Here is an 18,678-nt window from a genome sequence, read left to right on the forward strand (position 1 = left end):
ACACCCTCCCCCTCACTTTCTCGCTCTGTGGCTCCACATTTCACCTGCCTGCAAGTGATGTATTGTATCCATATTAGATACACTATTGCATCCATATGGATTCACTCTCTTACCCGGGCATCAGGTTTTGGCTGCTCTGTGTCACCAAAAGGAACTGTCTGAGGGTGAGTTGCTGGTGGGGCCTCAGCCATCACTCCATGCCAACCCATCCAGGCCTGGACTGCTCTACCCTGCACCTTCACCCCAGGGATTATTCTGGGTTCTTTGTTGTTGCTTATTCCCACCCCTGAATCACTGACAACAGACATTAAAGGGAAGCACCAAAATCTGAGCTAACAGCCACTTGGTAATTTGATGCTGTGACAAACTAAGGAAATCTAAGGCTCCACGGAAACTTAGACAAGCTGGATGAAGCCTGATGGCCCTGGTGCTGAGGCTTTGCAAGCTCAGTGCAGACCCCACTCCGCACCCCTTCTTCTGGGCTGATGTCCCCATAACTGCAGGTTTGGGGTGCTGAGCTGCTCCCCTCAGCTGGTAGGTGCTGCAGCCTGGAATTGTGGGGTCTTAGTGCCTCATCAGGCCCTCCTCCTGGAGTAGCTGGCCTCTTTGGAAAGGAAGGGGTTAAACCTGTCTGTCGGCAGATCTTTGGCTGTGCCAGGTGGGCTGGGGACATGAGGAGCAGGAACAGGGAGCTGCAGGCTGGGGGAGCAGAGTCCAGCAGTAAGGGGTGGCCATCAGCCTCCACCCCCCAAAAGGGGTTGGTCTGGCAGGGATGGGGGTGAAGGGACAGCCCCTGGGACAGCTGCAGCCCTCACCTGTGTGGGCAGAACTCTGCACCCCAGTCCTGCTGATGGTGATTCTGTCCTCCCAGGTAAGGGCTGCTACAGCTGGCAGCACCCGAGGATGGGGGGGCAGCTCCCCCTCCCTTCAGCAGCATCCCCTTTGGCCACTCCTTAGTTAATAGAGTTAATTGTTAATAGACTTCCCTCAACAGTCCCAGTGCCTGCTCTGGGGGCCCCAGCTGGGGCACACTGGCAGCCCCTTCCTGGCTGCCCCAGTTCAGGTCTGTACCCCTTTTGCACCCCATTGCCTGGGGGTTGTGGCTCAGGGGATTTCCCGGGTAGGTGGGGGGCACCCCTCTTCTCCCAGCTGTTCTGGCCTTTCTGGACTGGGGGCTGCTCCTTATCCAGCCTGGCATTCACAGAGCCAGTGATGGGGGGGCACCCCCAGCTCCCTGCCCAGGTTTGGCTGTACACCAGCTGGCAGAGGGGCTGGGCTGGGCCCAGGCTGCTGCCTGCTCCAGCAGATGTGAATGCAGGTGCATACCCAGTGGCAACCCCTCCTCCTCCTCAGAGTGAGCAGGAGCACCTTTACCCTCCTTGACTCCATTCTGCAGGGCAGGGACAGGCAGGGAGAGCCACTGTGCAGGCAGGAGGGGCAGAGGGAGTCACCCTGGCTGCTGTCAGCTTCTTCCTGTGAGCCAGTGTCCCTGCCTGTGCTGTGCAGAACCTTGTCTCCAGTCCCAGCTGGCCTATAAGGGCCTGGGGCTGCTGGTGGCAGTGGGCAGGCAGATACCACTCAGTCTCCACGGATATGGGGTGCACCAGGGTGCACAGACAACGCCTGCCAGGATCGCTACAATTGGGGTGTCCTAGGGCCAGCTAGTATGTGCTCCAAACTGGACAGGACCAGCTGCAGGATGGGAGGAACTGCCCCAGGGCAGGGGCTCACCTGGCTTGGCAGCTTCCCAAAGGACCCCAAGGTTTCCCACCCTGAAGTGGGGTGTTGATCAGCCCAGCAGGACCATGAGGTGGCCAGGGCTTGCCCAGTGCTTCCTGAACAGGCCGGGTGCCTTGGGTGCTGCAGGGCTCCTATGGTCCGACAGGCAGACCATGGCAGCACAGCTTACCTTGGTGCTTAGACTGTCACTTTTGGTGCTGCAACTCTCATAGGACACACTCACCTTCCCCAGGCTGCAGAGGCAGCTGCTCACCCTGAGAGCCCACACTCAAGGGGCCACTGGAGTGACTCTGTACCTGCATGGGGCCAGGGAAGTTTGTCCTGGAGCTGGTGACAGACCCACACAGCCTGGGGCTGCCCAGCCCTGGGGAGCCATGCAAGACAGGCACTGCCTGGGGAGACACACTGGTGGGGCCTGGCTAGTTTTTGGGTGGCTTGTGTCATGGTTTGACACTGGCCAAATGCCAAGTACTCATGAAAATGGTTCGCTCGCTTGCTCTTGTTCTCAGCTGAGCAGAGGAGAAGGGAAAAAATTAACAAAGGGCTCATAAGTTGAGATGAGGACTGGGAGAAAACACTCTAAGGGCAAAACAGGTTAAAATTTAAAGGTATAAAGTAATTTTATTATTAACAGAGTCTGTGAAGGATAATGAGAAGTAAAATAAGCCTTTAAAACACCTTCCCTCCAGCCCCTGCCAGGAGACAGGGCATGGGGATTTTGGTCAGTTCGTCACTCGAGATCTTCTGTTTGCTCAGGGAGAAGAGTTTTTCCTCTGCTGTGCCGTGGGGTCCCTCCCACAGGAGACAGTTGTCCGTGAACTTCTCCAGCGTGGCTCCGATCTCACGAGCAGCAATCCTGCCAATATTGCTGCAATGTGAGTCCCTCCCACGGGCAGTCTTTCCGAGACTGCTGCGGTGTGGGTCACTTGTCCACGGGGTGCAGTCTTTTAAGGATAGGCTGCTCCAGTTTGGAAGCAATGGCCCTCTCTCTCCATTTGGGTCTCCCACTGGATCCCAGCTTTCTCCGGCATCCACCCGCTCCAGCATCAGTACTTCTCTCACGGGCTGTGAGTGGATCTCTGCATCCCCTGTGGGCCTCATGGGCTGCAGGGGACAGTCTACTTTACCACAGTCCTCACCACGGCCTGCAGAGGAATCTCAGCTCCAGCTCTTGGAGCACCTCCTTCCCCACTGACCTTGGTGCTGCCATGTTGTTTTCCCTCACGTGTTCTCACTGCCTCCTCTTCTCTGACTAGAAGAAAAACTGCTGCTCCTAGGTACGACTGCCAACAAGTTCCACCAATTCAAAGACTCTTACAGCGTCCCGCAGCGCCGAGTGGTTGATTTCGTCTGGGTTCCGTGTCGGAGAATCTCTCGCCACGTTTCCGCTGCTGGCCAGGCAGCCCCGCTGCCCCTGCGGGCACTGGCGGCCGCCGCAGCGCTGGTGCTGTTCAACGCCTCTCCTCGTGCGGGCGCCGGGAAGGAGAAGCCGCCGCCACCAGCCCTGGCCTCCTGCCCGCAGCGTGGCTGGCCAGGGGCGAGCAGGCAGGCGAGGCTTGCTGTGGGCCGCACCGAGATGGCAGCGGCCGCAGCGCCTCGCTCTGCGCTGGGAAGGCCCCGCTGGCGGCGCCTCGCCAGCCCTGGAATCAACTGGGCGTGCGCTGCTTTGGTTTTCTTCTTGAATGTGTCATCCCAGAGGTGTTACCAACCTCTCCGATGGGGCCAGCAGCATGTCCATCTTCAGAGCCATCAGAGACTGGCTCTGTCAGACATGGTGGAAGCTTCTAGCAGCTTCTCACAGAAGCCACTTCTGTGGCCCTGCCCCACTACCAAAAAAACCAGGCCATGCCAAATCAACACAGCTTGGCTCCTCGTGCACTGTCCCATGCCTCAGTGCTGTGCCTGGTCCCCTGTGGCAGGGCAGTGACAGCCCACCAGTGTTGCCTCTGGCTGGGGCTCAGCCCAGGCAGGTGCCTGGCTGCAGACTCCAACACACATGATGAGCACAGAGCCTGACTGGCAATCAGGCCCTTTGTTGCCAGGCTGAGCCCAAAGTGGGACTTAGGAAAGCAGCAGGTGCTTTATGAAACTCCAGATATTCCAGTGACTACCATCTCCTCACATGCCAATAAAGTCACAGTGGCTGGTCCCCTATTTATCCTAGTTTTAAACCTGCTTTAACTAGTAATACTGGAATATTGGCCATAAATGAGGGCTGAAGTTTGGCATAAGGCCAGGTAGCCTCAGTGAGGGAGGATGATCAGACGGTGCAAGCTAATGACCTGTATTTTGGGGTGTTTTGTAGCCTGAGCTAGGGCTTTTTGTTGCTTGGGATGATTTACAGTCTACATACCAGTGACAAGATGCAAGTTTGGCAGGCAACTGGGAAAGAGGAAAAGAATTACACAGGGTCTGAGAGCACAAGAAGAGTCTGATACCAACCCAAAAGCTAAAACCAGCACAATGGATATGCCACAGCAGGGAATAAGCACCCCAGGATTCCCAGGGGTACCCAGGAGGCTGCAGTTGGAGGAACCAGGCTGTCCCCTGGGGGATGGGGAGCACCACCCCCTGGACTTACCATCCATTGTGTGATACTAAGGGAAGGAACAGAAGAGCCTGGGATAAAACAGGTGAGAGCTCAGGCCTCCTGTCACTTTTTTCAGTGAGGGCTGGTGAAATGGGGGAGGTGGATAAGGAATGACAAAGGGCACAATGGCCTCCGAGGTTGTGAGAAAGGTGGACACAAGTGCAGGCTGATGTGACCAGTGGCTGCCAAGCTATGAGCAAGCCCAGCTGGCCACAGGGTATAACCCTCCATGGGGTGAGGGCTTTGCTGCTGGCATGAGGCATCTCTGGGCACCTCATGAGCCTTCCCCATGTGCAGGGCCAAACTGGTCCCTGGTACATCTTTTGAGGGAAACACACACTCATGGCAGGCTCTGTACCCCTTGCAGGAGCTCTCAATTTCCCCAGGGAAGTGATGGCCTAAGCCAAGTATGAATTAAAGGTCTGGGGGCTCCTCAGGCTGGAGGGCCCTCCTTGGCTGCCAGTCACCTCCAAGCCTGGCAAGTGCCTCCTGGTAACCCTTTCCTCCCTGCTTGTCCCATGCTGCTGTTCACAGCCAGAGCCAAGGGGCAGAGCATGGAAAGAGCACACACAGAGCATGGAAAGAGCCTTTATTTAGGAAGCATTTGGCACCCAGTGCTCCTACGCTCTTTTCCCTGCTGTCTCTCCCAGCTAAGCCCACTGACATCCCTACAAGCCACCCACCCCCACCTCCTGTCACTGTTCCTCTTGCTGTGGATGCAGAGACCTCCCCCCAGCAGTTCCCCAAATGCAGGACCCCCTACCCAGCCATGGCACCTGCCCCAACCAAGTGCCTCCATCCCTCTGTGAGCACCCACCCATGTGCCTGCCCCACAGACCCCACAGCCCTTTGGAGCTGTGCCTACACCACCCACCACCCCTCATGTTCCCTGCCCACGTGTTCCTGCACGAGGCCTGTGGAGGCACAGGAGCAGGGACATCCCACATCCCTGCCCTGCTACCGGTGTGGAGGCTCCTGCTTCTGGTGTTGCAGCTGCTGCTGCCCACGGCTGGGCTGGGGACTGAGCAGGGGGATGTGTCCAACAAGGCGTAGGGGAGAGCCCAGGCTGGGAATTTCGGAGCAGGGAGATGCTGGCTGTTGTCCCAGAGCTGGAAGATGGTGCTTGGGAGGTGCAGCTGGCACAGGAAAGGGCACAACAGCCTCCGAGGGGATGAGGAAGGCAGGCACAAAGCCGAAGGAGAGATCAAAGGCTTTGGGGGCTATTCCACTCTGCAATGGGGCAAGGTGGGCTGGTGCCAGGCTAGCTGGGGTACCTGGGCACCCCGCAGGGCCCACAGGGTTCCTGCCCACCTGGTCCTTCTGCACCTGATCCTTCTGCAGTAGCTCCTGCAGTTTCTCCAGCTGCGTCCGGCAGACGTGGGAGTGTGTGCGGCTCTGGCAGAAGGACTCCAGAAAGGACTCGAGGGGCAGGTCCTGGGCCAGGAACTGCTTTATCTGTACCTGTGGGATGGGCAGTGGGACCAGAAGGAGCACCCCCTGGACCCTGGACTCTTCTGCAGGCCCTGGCATATGGGAGGGCATGGAGAGCAGTCCGTGGCCCTGGTGAGGAAGGGACAACAGCACAGGGGTCTCAGCTAACTCACCTCTGACTCTGCTTCAGAGGCATCAAGCTTGGCTTGGAGCTGGTCCAGGGCGCTCTGTGGGCTCCACTTCTCCAGATAAGCCTCTGTGTGTCAGAAGGGGATGGGGCTGCCAACCTTCCCCTGGATGCCCCCACTGCTAGGGTTGCTGTCTTTCCCATCCCCAAGCATCCGCTCCCCCACTTCCTTGAACTCAAACACCCCCAAACACATCCCTGGAGCCACCTGCACACCATGGCTTCCATCCCACCCTGGCGCAGGTTGCCCAGAGAAGCTGTGGATGACTCATCCTTGTAATTGCTCAGGCCCAGGTTGGACTGGGCTTGGAGCAACCTGGTTTAGGGGAAGGTGTCTCTCCCCCCAGCAAAGGGTGGAATGAGATGATCTTTAAAGTGCCTTCCAACCCAAATGGTTCTGTGATTCTATGACTGGTCCCAGCTAAGGATTTGCTATGTCACAGGGAGCATCATCCCCCACCACTCCTGATCATGGCTGGACCATTTCCCTGGGCTAGGTTCAAGGATACTGAGCCCACCTGGACCCTCATATTAACAGGGGTTGCTCTGGGTGTGCCAGGCTCTGCCCCAGCCCATAGGCTGCACTCCACTCACCCAGGCGCTGCTGCTTGTCCCAGCATGCCTCTCGGATCTCCTGCAGCTCCTGGTACTTGATGGCCAGGGAAGCCTTCCCATCCTCCAGCCGTGGGCGCAGGGACAGATTCACCCTGGCCTGGGTGCAGTTTGAAGCCAAACACATTTCCCGCTCCAGCTGCAGACTCTGGAACTGTGGGAATGGGATGGGAGCCGTGTGTGTCAGCAATGAGAAATGGGCAGAAACAGTCAGATCCAGCACCTTGCTGGGCAGGGATCCGTATCCATCGGAGGGTGAGCCCTCTTTTTCTGCACTGTCTCCATCCCTCTGCTTTGCCTGGAAAGGGGGTGCATCCCGGGGGAATGCAACCGCTGGAGCCGCGCCATGCAAGGTGGCTCAACCTGACCGTGGCAAACCTCAGCGCCGGCTGCCCAGCCCCTCTGCAGGGAAAGGGCTTGGCAGAGGACATGGATATCACGGAAGGGACAGCACCCTCCCCTCGATGCGCACACACCGTCTGCACTCGGGGACACCTAGGGAAGACGCTGAAATCGGGCCGAGAGCGATTCCAGAATAACCTGCGCCCGTTTCTGCAGCGGAGCCGGGAAAGCGCGGAGCTCATCCCGGCTGCGGAAAACGAGAGCAGGCTGGAGGGCGGGCGAAGGGCCGGGGCCTCACCAGATCTCGGGGATGCGGGGGCAGCGGATGGGGTTTGGTGGCCCTGGGTTTGGTGGCCCGAGGCTTCAGCACCGGGAGCCCCGCGCAGCCGCGGTCGGGACGCCCGAGCGGAGGTTCCCCCGCCCCGCCGGTGGACTCTGCGGCTCCTCCAGAGCCCTCGGGATTACGGGCGTCAAGATAAGGGCAGCGGGCGACGGAGCCGGTGCCATCGGAGAATACCCGGCCCCGCAGCGCCAGTTCCGGGCCGCGGGCGGCTCCACCTTGCGCAGCGGGACAGCCCCAGAGGAGCGAGTGCCGCACGGCTTGACCCTGCCGGCTGCGGGACTCGGTCCCTCCCGGCCCCCCGGCCCCCGCGGCCGTACCTTCCTGCTGAGGCGGGCGGCGCGCTGCAGTCGCGGCTCGTCCTGCAGCAGAGCCCGGAGCTGCGCCGTGCTGAGTGCCCCGAGGCGGCGCGGGGAGCCGGGCGGCGCCGCGGGCCGGGACATGGGCCGGGGCCGGGATTGGGATCGGGATCAGGATCGGGACCGGGACCCCCCGCCCCCGCCGCCGGGAGCCGCGCGCGCCGCCTCGCGCCCGTCGCCCCCGCCGGTCTTAAAGGAGCCGCAGCGGAGCACGAAGCGCTCCCGTTCCGCAGCGCACCGCGCCGCCCCTGGCCGGGGGACACAGGCGCTGCTCCCGCTCCGCGCACCCTGCGCACCCCGAACCCTTTGGGAGCACCCTGCTCCCCGCTGTGCGCAACCTTCACCCGCTGTGCGCGCCCTGCACCCCGCTGCGCGCATCCTGCATCCCGCTCTGTGCATTCTGCACCCTCTGTGCACACCCTGGATCCCGCTGTGCAGCCCGCAGCCCCCGCCTGCCGCCACCACGGCTTCACCCGTCACTGCCCGGTGCCGCCCTGTGACAGCCTGGTGCCCTGTTACCCACTGGCTCAGGAGGGCTGGGAGCCGTGGGGCACCCTCTCACTGGGGCACCCTCTCACTGGGGCACCCTGTCACTGCGGCTCTTTGCGGGCCTCTTCGCCCCCTGAGGAAGGCAGAAGCGCTGCCCCACTGGGACTAGGAACTGCTGCCACAGGGTCACCAAATATTTGCAAGGATTCAGAAACCTAGAAGAAAAATCCCAGGATGCTCCCTAACAGCCATGTCTCCTTGCTCTACCAGCTTCTCACCCTGGCACAGGAGAGCTGCTCTTCCAGCCAACGCAAATCCGTCCTGGAGCTGCTCTGTGCATCCCCTCCCTATGCTGTGATGCACATCCCAAGGCAGGCACAGGCTGTACGTGGAAGTCCCGCCAGTCCTTCGTGCTCTGTGCTGGGGGGCTCAGTGCCTGGTGCTGGAGGCTCTCAGTGGGGCAAGTACAGCCCCCAGAGATGCTTCCAGCAGGAGTAGCCCTGAGCTCACTTTTTCCTCAGACATTCCCAGGTGCAGGTGTCCCCCCCACTTTGCAGTGCTGAGGGCCATTCCCTGGAGCAGTGTCAGGCTCCTTCTGTCTCGGACATCCTCCACTGCTCGTTTCTCTCAGCATTTTCTAATTTCTCAAACCTCTCTGGATGGCTCCCAGCGCCTATTGGACTCTGCAGCTGGTGGGCCAGGGATGGGTTTTTCCTGAGCTGTTGGTCCTGGAAGTGAAACTCATGGCTGTTACTGTGCTGCTACAGGACAAAACAAGACAGGGTTTATGAATACCAAAGTGCTTCTCTGGCAGTCTGTCCTAGCAGTACTGGAACGATCATGGGACAAAGATGTTAGGGACCCTGTCCTGCAGCCTCACAGCATTAGCTCTGTCTGGACTTTTCCTGGCAAAGGTTCATCTAAATCTAATCCATCAGAAACTTGGATATGGTGGTCCCATTACTGTAATTAGGTCTGCCCTCATTAGTGTTTCCTAATTCAAGTGGAGAATTCCTAATTTCTAATACCTAGCCTACTTCTCCTTTGCTTCCATTTAAGTTCATTGCTTCATGATCACAGCAGACAGATCTACTGATGGCTTTGAAATCCTGTTTCTACAGGATCAAAGCATGGCAGTTCAGACATCCAGGCAGCACAGGCAACACATCCTGACAGGTGCAGCCTCCTAGCAGGAGTGACACCTTGGCACCAGGACATTGCCACAGCTTCTGACTCATGACTGTGAGTGTGGTGAGGATGTAGGATCAGTTCTCCTACGTGCCAGGTCCCTTCTGAACACCCCTGTGCAGATCACAGGGCCTTTATCACAGTGTAACTGGGTTTAATTTTCTCACATCCATGAGAAACACTCAAGGCTTTCTCTCTCCAGGCTGAGTAACCTGGTTAAGTGGAAGGTGTCCCTGCCCATGGCAGGGGGGTTGGAATGAAGTGGGTTTTAAGGTCCCTTCCAACCCAAACCAGCCTGTGATTCTATGATAAACCTCAAGACTCCAGTCCTGGCACCTGACATGGGATTTCTTGGTTCTCACAGGAGAATATCAGAGGTACAAATCAGATGTCGTTACTGAAGAATGAGCTCAAGCAAGCATGTTTATTGGATGCTTTACCAAACACTGCAGAGAGGCTCAGAGTATATGGAAATTTGGGGCATGCCGCTTTTTTTGCTTTCTGTGAGTTCTGGAGACAGCAAGGAGACTAATGCAACTCCAGGGCTGTCTTCCTCCCACAGGGAAGGTACATGTGAAATCCACAAATTTCAGAAGTGATTTTTTAATTCTTGATTATGAACATAATAACAGGGAAGCATTGGCAAGCACAGGGGAACGGAGCTGAGCAGAGGGGAGTCTGCAGTTGGAGTGGGGGATTGTAAAGTGGCATTTCAAGCCCTGCTACCCTTGTGCTCCTTGCTCTGCTCCAGAGAGGCTCACACTCTTGGGCCATGCAGAGCTTTTGCAGAGTGTCCACCGTGGACAGGAGGAGGAAGAAGTACTAACAATATGAAGCTGGTTTAATGAGGATAAGAGAGGATTTGCAGTTCCCCTTGCACAGGTTGCCCCATGTCATGCCGCCCTTATAATTCAGCCGCACAGAATAACATGATGAGTACCACCACCCACCCTCATAGCTGTAGGCACAGTTCTTACTGTAAGTGTCCTGATCCCGATCCTTTGTAGAGAATTTCATGTTGTCGTGCATGTTGTTGGGGTTGTCTGAGGTCATGGCGTCCCCAGCTGTCCCATTGTAGGAGCCCAGCCTCAGCCGGTAGCCGTGGGACTCGTCTTCCACACTGAACAGGTTGTAATCTGCGAAGTTGAAGTTGTCTGCGGAGTCCTGGATGACAAACCTGATCTGGTAGACCTTCTGCTTGGCGATCTGGTGGATGTACTCGGTGCCCAGCCAGTACTCGGTGCGCACGTTCCCAAAGCCGTACTTGTAGGTGCTCCAGGACTCGGCCCAGGTGACTGGTGTGTCTCTCTGGTTCCTCTGGATGACGGTCCAGCCCCCGTGGGTCACGTTCATCTCGCAGTACACCACGAGGTGGTGCAGTCCTTTGGGCTGGATGATGTAGACGCCACTGTGGCTTCCACGGGGAATCTCACTGCAGTCCTTGGGCCAACCTGGAGCTGGAAACAAGAGATGGTTATTAAATTCCCCTAAAAGTGGGGTATTTCTTTTGTGTCTACATCCTTTTGCACACACATTCTTAGGCTGTATTCCTGCCATGCGCTCACAGGAGTAAATCAAAATATTGAGATGATCAATGTAGAGGTGAGCTTCACATCTTCCTAAGACTGGGTTCAAACTGATGGGGACACACTACCAAAATGTCTGGTGAGAGCAAGCCAGGCATTGCCTGGGTCACCCAGGTCCTTGGGTCACCCAAGGACCTTCATCCAGCGTTCTCGTTCAGTCTCAGTGATTTGCCTGTGTCATGCAGATGGTGTATCACCACAGACAAATGCAAATCTGGGGGACAAAATCACTTGCTGGTACAGCAAAGAGGTTTAATGCTTTGCCATAAACTCAGAAACCCCATAGAGAGGGTGATCATGACATCCATATCTCTAACAATTAAATCAGCCTTTGGGATCTAAGCAGGGCAAAGCCATTATTGTTCTCTGAGATTACACAAGTAGATCTTTAGAGACTTCCTGACTTGTTGATTATGGCCTTTCCACGCTCCAGAGTGTCCGCACCTCACACAACAAACAGCTGAATGCACTACACACTGCTGGGAAGGAACTTGCTCCACTCTCAGTACCTCTGTCAGCGCTTGTCCCCACCCAGGTAGGACCTATCTTTGGCCCTATAGGCTAATGTTGACCCAGCCAGTTCAGTAATTCTGTCAGACCCAGTCTTCTCATCAACTGTGTAGTGAAAATAAGAAAATGACTAATCACCACTTCCCAGTAATGAAGCATCACTTTCCGATTCGGACCTTTATCTGGAAAATTCCCCATGCAAAAGCACCACATCAAGTACTGAGCCCAGAACACAGCTGGTAGCAGAGTCCCCGGAGGTTATGAGCTGTGGCACCTCTGCAGCCCATCAGAAAATCAACATATTCCTGGGAGGAGCCAGTGCAGTGTGTAAGACATGGATAAGTTGTCTGAGAGCTCTTGGTGAGCCCAGTGATGGTGAAAGCTCCTGGGCAGATGCAGAGACTCACCGTGGCTTGCTGGTGGGTGGTGGGCGATGTCCCTGGCCTGTCGGACGTGTCCATCACCATCATCTAAATTAACACAGGAGACAGGAATGAGTGTGGAGAGTAGACATGTCAAATGCCTGCTAGGAGAGCTCAATCTTCTCCAGATGATATTCCAGTTTTTCTGTTACTGTTCTTAATTCCAGAGGAATTTACCAATTTCAGATATCAGCAAGTTAGTAGTTTGGGGGAATTTATGTGGTGTTAGAGTGAGGCTGATGCTTTCTTGGTGGAAAGGATTTGGGCATACCGTGTAGGGGAAAACCCCAAATGGTGGTGGCAACACTGGGAAGGTGGTTGTTAGAGTGCAGCAGCAGCAGTTAGGGACTCAGGAAGAAGAGGGATTAAAGAGTGGGGGAAGAAATGTGAGAGTAGACACAAGAGAACTGGCTCAGGTATCAGGAGCTGGGAGAGGTGTCTGCTCAAAAGGGAATTTGAAGGGTATTGCTGGAAGAGAGGATGGTTTAGAATGAGTTAATGCAATTCTTTTGCAAGGACATCTCTGTATCCACTGATGGCTGTGAAACAGAGGGATGAGTCACAGGCTTATGGAATTACAAAAGCCATTCCTGTCCCCTCTCTAAAACAGACAATTAACCCTGCAGCTGCTGCTCTGACAGCCTCAAATACCTGCTCCCTGCTTTCAGTCTCAGCTGGCACTGTCTTACCCCCTCCCTTGTGAAGTGTTTAACTTAAGCCTCTTACACTCTGTATAAGCCCATTCCTGACAAAGTCTGCCTACCAGACTTCTGACTTTCTGAATTTTGATATTGACTCTCTTTTTGACTCCTTTTGACTTTCTTTACAACCTGAGCCTGAGTGGGAAACACTCATGTGACGTGGTCTGGAGGACTTTCCTACCATGGAATTTACTTCTACTACAGCCATATGAAGCTGTTTACTCATGTTCGTATTGTAAGGCACAGTCTGCCTCTGCTCCTTTCTGCCTTCATACCCCATCCCTTTGGAAGCACTCCTCTCCAAGTCAAGACTGGAATGCTGGCCTGTCTTTTCTGGCATGCCTCTCTGCTCACCCAGCATGCATTCACGCTGCTGATGTTTTCAGAGCATGCTAGCAGTGCCATAGGTGAGAAACCACAAAATCATAGAATATCCCAGGCTGGAAGGAACCCACAAGGGTCATCAAGTCCAGCTCCTGGCCCTGCACAAGACAACCCCAAAATCACACCATGTTCTTGAGAGCTTTGTGGAGCCCAGAGCACACATTCTTTCTCTACTCAGACTTGCAGTTCTTGCTGAAGCCCAGGCTTTTGTCTCAGTCGCAGTGCTCCCTGTGCTGGCAGTTTCCTGACAGGTGATGTGAAATCAGCACCAAACACTTGGACCTTGAGCTCTTCTGCCGAGCACACCTCCTCCTCCCCTGGAAGGGAACCAGCTCTTTCTGTCGTGCCACATCCCACCCACAGCCCCTGTTTATTTTTCCAGGAGCATTTCTTGAAGGCTTCCTCATTGTTCCAACATACCCTGGTACCTGTAGGTTACTCTGTGCCATCACCTGGCTGATTGCCCTGTGCCAGTGCCACTGCTTAAACTCTTTGTATCAACTTCATTTATTTCCTCTTTGTATTGAGGTCTCCCTTGAATTCAGTTCTCCACTGACCTTGTGATTTCCAGAGGTAGGGACGGTTCTCCATGTCCTCAAAACACACTGTTAGCATCTTTAACCCTTCTTCTCCAAGGAAGAGCCCACAGCCCACAACACCCTGGGCTTTGTCTTGCTGCCAAATTGTCCTTTCTCCTGGGATCCTGTGAGCTCTGAACAGCTCTTTGGCTGTTTTTCTGTCACTTATGGACAGAAGAACTTCCATAAGTCGCAGCAGATGAGACAGGCAGCAAGCAGAAGGGGACCCTGAGGTTACTCTTGTTCCAGTAAGACATTCTCAGAGCAGTATTTAGTCCTTCCTTGCTGTGACAGGGGTGTAGGCAGGCTGATGAGGGTGTAGGCTGTGTAGGATCTGACTGATCAGGACCTTGTTTGCCTCTCCCTGTTTCAGGGCCATACTTACCGGGCTGGGAGGACTGTGGGGGAGCATTCAGAATGTCATCCATTGTGCCATTGAGGAGGTACAAGTTTCTTATGTCAACATCAGGAAAAGATGCTGCCAGGGCCAGCAGGCAGGTCAAAAGCAGGAGACAAAGGCACTGGGTAGCTGAAATGGGAAGAGATTGGAAGAAAGAGATCGTAACTCTTCTATTGGAAAGCCAATAATCCCATTCAGTGTAAAATAGGAAAATAAAACTGTTTGTAGAGCTCCCTTGGAGCCATGAGCCCTATGTAGACGAGCTCATTAGATGAACTGTCATATATACATTAGCAGGAGTCATTGGTGGTGGCACCTGCTGTAGTGGCTTTTGAGACAGAAGAAGTGCCAAAACCATGTCCAAAGCCAAAGTGTCTGTAATCAGAAATTCCTATGTCATAGGTTAGCAAGCTGAGTCTTGGAAGTGATGTTCTTCTTACAGCTTCCTCTATGACCTGATAGAACCTATCAGCGGCCAGTTTGAATATGGACAATTCTTTAAGCCACTTAAAGTTGTGAACACCTCTGTGATACACGCTTAAGAATAGGCAAACTCCCCCCCCAAGCTCTCTCGTTTCCGGTGCTGGCACAGGTGGCTGTGGGCCCCGTGTGGGGGCCAGCGGGCCCGGCCAGGCCCTGCTTGGGCCAGGCCGGGCCAGGCCACGGCTCCAGGATGACCACCTGCTGAAGATTTCAGCTAAAGCAGCACCTCTGTCCGGCAGAGGTCAGGTGACCAACAGCCATAAGCCACATTCCAGCTGCAAGGCCAAGGTGAGATTAACCCTTTTATTGCTGTGAAGAGCTGAAAACCTGAGGGAAGAGAGAGAGGAGATGCTTAAAGCTGAAAGTCTGTTGTGAAGCTATGATATATCAGAGTATCCCGTTGTAATTTCATGAAGATCTGGGGGGTGGAGTGTTCAACTCATGAGCAAAAGCACCTGCACTGAGATAGGCAGATGCTGACACAGCTGTAATTTCATGAGAAGTTTGGACAGGGAGAGATGGAAGTGATGAGGACTTTGGCTCCAAACGGGAAAGGAGAAAACCTCAGTTCCTAGAGATGAACCAGATGAGGACTTCAGCTCAAAATGGGAAAGGAGAAAACCTCAGTTCTTAGAGATGGACCAGAGATAGTCCTAACGATGAAGATGAGGAGGACCCTTTGCTCCCAGGGAAGGAGAAGGGCCTCTTTTTTTGTTTCTGAACGGCTCAACCTTAAAATTGTACCCCAAAAACCTTCAAGAGTGGACCCTCAAAAGCAGTTGCAGGAAAAGCTGCAAGTCGGGGGAAAGCACTCACATGTGAGCAGAGAGACTCCTCTTCCTAAATGGACTGAACAATATTTGGAAGTGGGCGGCTGTCTCGTTGTGATAATGTTTTCATAGCACGAGCAAGAAGAGACTTCTCTTTCTAAATGGACTGAACAAGGTTATTATGGAAGTGGTAAACAGACTGAACATCTCAAGGGTTGTCTTTTTACATTGTCAGTGGGAGAAGGGAGGAAGGTGGGGGGAGGAGGAGAGTTCTGAAGGTGGTATAATTTTTTTTCCCCTCTTTTAGGTCTGTTAATAAACTGCTTTATATTCTTTCAAGTTTGGTGCCTGCTTTGCATTTCTCCTAATTCTTATCTCACAGAATATAAACAGTAATGAGTATTTTGGACCAAACCACTACACCCTATAAAACTCAAGGCTCGGGACTAGAGATAACAAGCAGAGTGAGCACAGAGGGAGGAATCCCCTTTCTTCCCAACTCCCATCATGCTCCCATGACACATTCATGTGGTTTGAGCTGGGACTGCCCTGCGGTTTTGTGCAGTAAGCCCCTGGGTGTCTGAGTGGGAACAAGCCCCAGGCAGGGCCATGTGTGTGCAAGCAGCATGACAAAGAAAGGCAGCACAGACCTTCAGGAGTTACAGCCTGCCTGGGGTAAATTATGCCCTTTGTGTGGTTATGTTGGTTATGTGGCTACTTCAAGATTTCCATATGTGGACAACTGGTCTGCTCTGCTCTGGTTCAGAGCACTAGGGAAAACCAGCACACTTTTTGCAGTATTCAACCTAAGTAAAATAACAGAAAGTTTGTCGTGATTCCTAAAGAGTGGGACACTGTGGAGATGCCTGCCCTTGGGGAAGTCTTGATAAGACACATACAGCTCACCTGGCAGATTACTGATGTGAACCCCTCACTGTTCAAAACCAAGCAGAGCCAACACCTATTGCACTGCCCTGGGGTACCTGGGTTTGGCATCATTCTCTGGGATGCCTGAGAAGGAAAATGATCATGGATGCCAGCCTGGAACTGCTGTGTGGAATTGCAGACACCCTAGAGACAAACACCCCATTTTGAAAATGCTCAGAGATGTCCCAGTCATTCATGCCGGTTACAGTTTTACAGCAAGTTTTTCAAACACACTTCAGTCCAACTGATTCACTTCTCAATTCCTACATAACATTTGGTGTGTTGATATTCTTGTGTTTGGGACATATTTAAAGACATTTTTCCTTGAGGCACCCGGGGAAGAAATGCTCCCCCCACTGCCAGCCCTTCCCCCATGAAAAGTCATGAAAAGTCTGCATAGGAAGGAGATGCAGGAGGAGGATCAACTTCTTGTGGGTGTTCTTCTGGGGACAGCAATGTGCTTTTGAGCATCTGACCTCCAAATCTGGGTACCTGTTCAATATCACTCATTCAGAAGGAAAATCTAAAAAATCTCTTTTCTAGTCTAGAGTATTTAACACTTTCCTTGGGGAACTGAAAATTGCAAAGAATGGTAAATATGAAACTTGTACAATGATCTGTGTAGCACTCCAGGGCTACACTGGTACAACCTGAAAATAGCAGAGCATGCAGGCTCCTGCCCCAGCTCCCAGCCCAGGGCAGAGCAGGCACAGACAGGGCAATGGACTCAGCACTGGCATATCCAGGGTATGGGGAGGACAGACCCTGCAGCAGACAAAGTGCTGGGGTACCCTGTGACCTGTAGTCACACACAGAGGTGCCATCCCATCCCATCCCATCCCATCCCATCCCATCCCATCCCATCCCCTCCATCCAACCTTACACTCACCCATGCCGTCTCTGTGGGGCACAAAGCTGGATGGTTTTGTCCTGGCTGGAGGGGTGTCCAGCCTGAAAGTTATAGGGTTGAGCAGGTGAGGGGGTGGAGGCACAAGACCCAAATCTCAGCACTTGTTCTCTGGTTGGCAGCAGGACCAGTGGCTTAGGGCTTGTTTGCTCTTCACCATCAAGTGATCAGTCCTCAGAAAATGAAGTCTGTGTGTCACACAGGTGAAGAGCTTTCTTCAGAGGCAAAGCAAATAATATGGTGCCAATAAGCAAATGCCTTAAAATAACCACAATTTACAGTGCAGTGTTTCCCCAGGGAATGACGTTCTTGGGGCATCTCCACAGAGCTCAACTGGTAAGTAAATATCCAGATGACTTCCACCTCCTGGATGGAAATCAAATATCAGGCGTAAATCACTCTCTTCAGAGTCGACGTAGAGCTCAACAGCCCCTGGGGACCCCACAGACCCTTCAGGGAAGAGGTACTCCAGTGTTCCTGGGAAACTGTGCACTGAACTTCAGAAAGTTCCACTCCAGTGCCTCCTGACACCCCTGCCCTGCCACTGCCGTGCTGCCCCTTGCGCAATGCGCACTGTGGTCCCCCCCGGCACCATGGTGGCCCTTGCAGCAATCACAAGGGAGTTTTGGGCATCATGAAGTGCTGCTGATGTAAAATGGTCTCGCTTCAAGCCCCTCTCTGCTCTAGGAGTACTTACACCACAGATGTCTTACAGAAAATGCCAGACCTCCCTTTTCCCAGGGATGCCTGCAGTGTTCTGAGGGCTCCTGTAGCTCAGCACCCACCCTGGCTGGACAGGCTGGGATTTTTGTCACAGTCTGTGTCCTTGCAGTGTGGTCACCTGGTCATGGACGCTCCTGTGCCTGACCTGCTGTGCCTGTGCACAGACATGCAGTGACCCTCAGCAGGGCTTCTCCAACAGCTTCCAGCTAGTTTTTCCAGGAGGCTGTGGCCCATGTGAAGATTAGGGTGAGCAAAGAAGGCAGGGGAAAGGTCACACAGGGGATTTCTCCAAACTCCCAGCTCTATCCTGGGGCCCAGCTCCTGTTCAGTATATTTCACAGAAACACAGAATCCTGGAAGGTTTCTTCAAAGATCATCTTGTTCCATTCCCCTGCCATGGGCAGGGACACTTTCCACTAGACCGTGTTGCTCAAAGCCCTGGGCAACCTAGCCTTGATCAATGTTTGATACTGAAACAGATCTGTTTGTTGCTGCATCCCAGGCTGCATCTGGAAAAATGCAGCCAGGAGGGTGAGGGAAGGGATTATTCACTCCCACAGGTGAGACAGTGGCTGGAGGGCTGTGTGGGGGTTCCCTGTGCAGAGCAGCAGCTTCAGCTCCAGAAGGATCCAGCTAAGAGCACCAGGGAAGTTGAGGCAGGAGTACATGGCATATGTGGAGAGGCTGAGAAAGATGGGTTTGTCCAGCCTGGAGAACAGAAGGCTGAGATGGGATCTTGTGGCTTCCTAGAGCTACCTCGTGGGAGGGGGAGGAGCAGGTGGAGTCAGGCTCCTCAGGGCACCGTGTCTTGCTTTGGACCCCTCATTGCAAGAAACAGGCCGGAGCAAGTCTGGAGGCCAGTGGAGGCCACTGGGCTGGTTGGAGTCCTGGAGCTCAGGACATGTCAGGAGAATTGGAGAGAACTGAGCTTGCTCCACCTGGAGAAGAGCAAGCACAGAAGAGGTCCTATTGCTGACAGCAACCATCTTATGGGAGGACACAGAGAACA

At 54.2% G+C, this 18,678-nt stretch overlaps 2 protein-coding genes across 3 annotated transcripts; both read right to left on the reverse strand.

The window, feature by feature from the left end:
• Positions 1 to 5,240: 5,240 nt before the first annotated feature.
• VPS37D (VPS37D subunit of ESCRT-I) lies at positions 5,241 to 7,717 on the reverse strand. 2 transcript variants are annotated; one of them, XM_082294636.1, is made up of 5 exons: positions 7,563 to 7,692; positions 6,543 to 6,714; positions 5,935 to 6,017; positions 5,642 to 5,791; positions 5,241 to 5,560 (listed from the first exon to the last, which is right to left on the reverse strand). In XM_082294636.1, exons 1-5 carry the CDS (start codon positions 7,683 to 7,685, stop codon positions 5,288 to 5,290), a joined length of 801 nt encoding a protein of 266 aa, XP_082150762.1. In that variant the 5' UTR covers positions 7,686 to 7,692; the 3' UTR covers positions 5,241 to 5,287. The 2 variants fall into 2 exon arrangements, with proteins under 2 accessions (XP_082150762.1, XP_082150763.1); XM_082294637.1 differs by having other exon boundaries at positions 5,241 to 5,791; positions 7,563 to 7,717.
• A 2,383-nt stretch (positions 7,718 to 10,100) lies between these two features.
• LOC309580709 (fibrinogen-like protein 1-like protein) lies at positions 10,101 to 16,932 on the reverse strand (the record flags this gene model as incomplete). The annotated part of the gene is made up of 4 exons (XM_082294882.1): positions 10,101 to 10,735; positions 11,782 to 11,844; positions 13,845 to 13,988; positions 16,929 to 16,932. 4 exons carry the CDS (start codon positions 16,930 to 16,932, stop codon positions 10,101 to 10,103), a joined length of 846 nt encoding a protein of 281 aa, XP_082151008.1.
• Between the last annotated feature and the right edge of the window lie 1,746 nt (positions 16,933 to 18,678).

The sequence above is a fragment of the Coloeus monedula genome (genome assembly GCF_965178545.1).
Source record: "Coloeus monedula genome assembly, chromosome: 20".
NCBI classification, from domain to species: domain Eukaryota; kingdom Metazoa; phylum Chordata; class Aves; order Passeriformes; family Corvidae; genus Coloeus; species Coloeus monedula.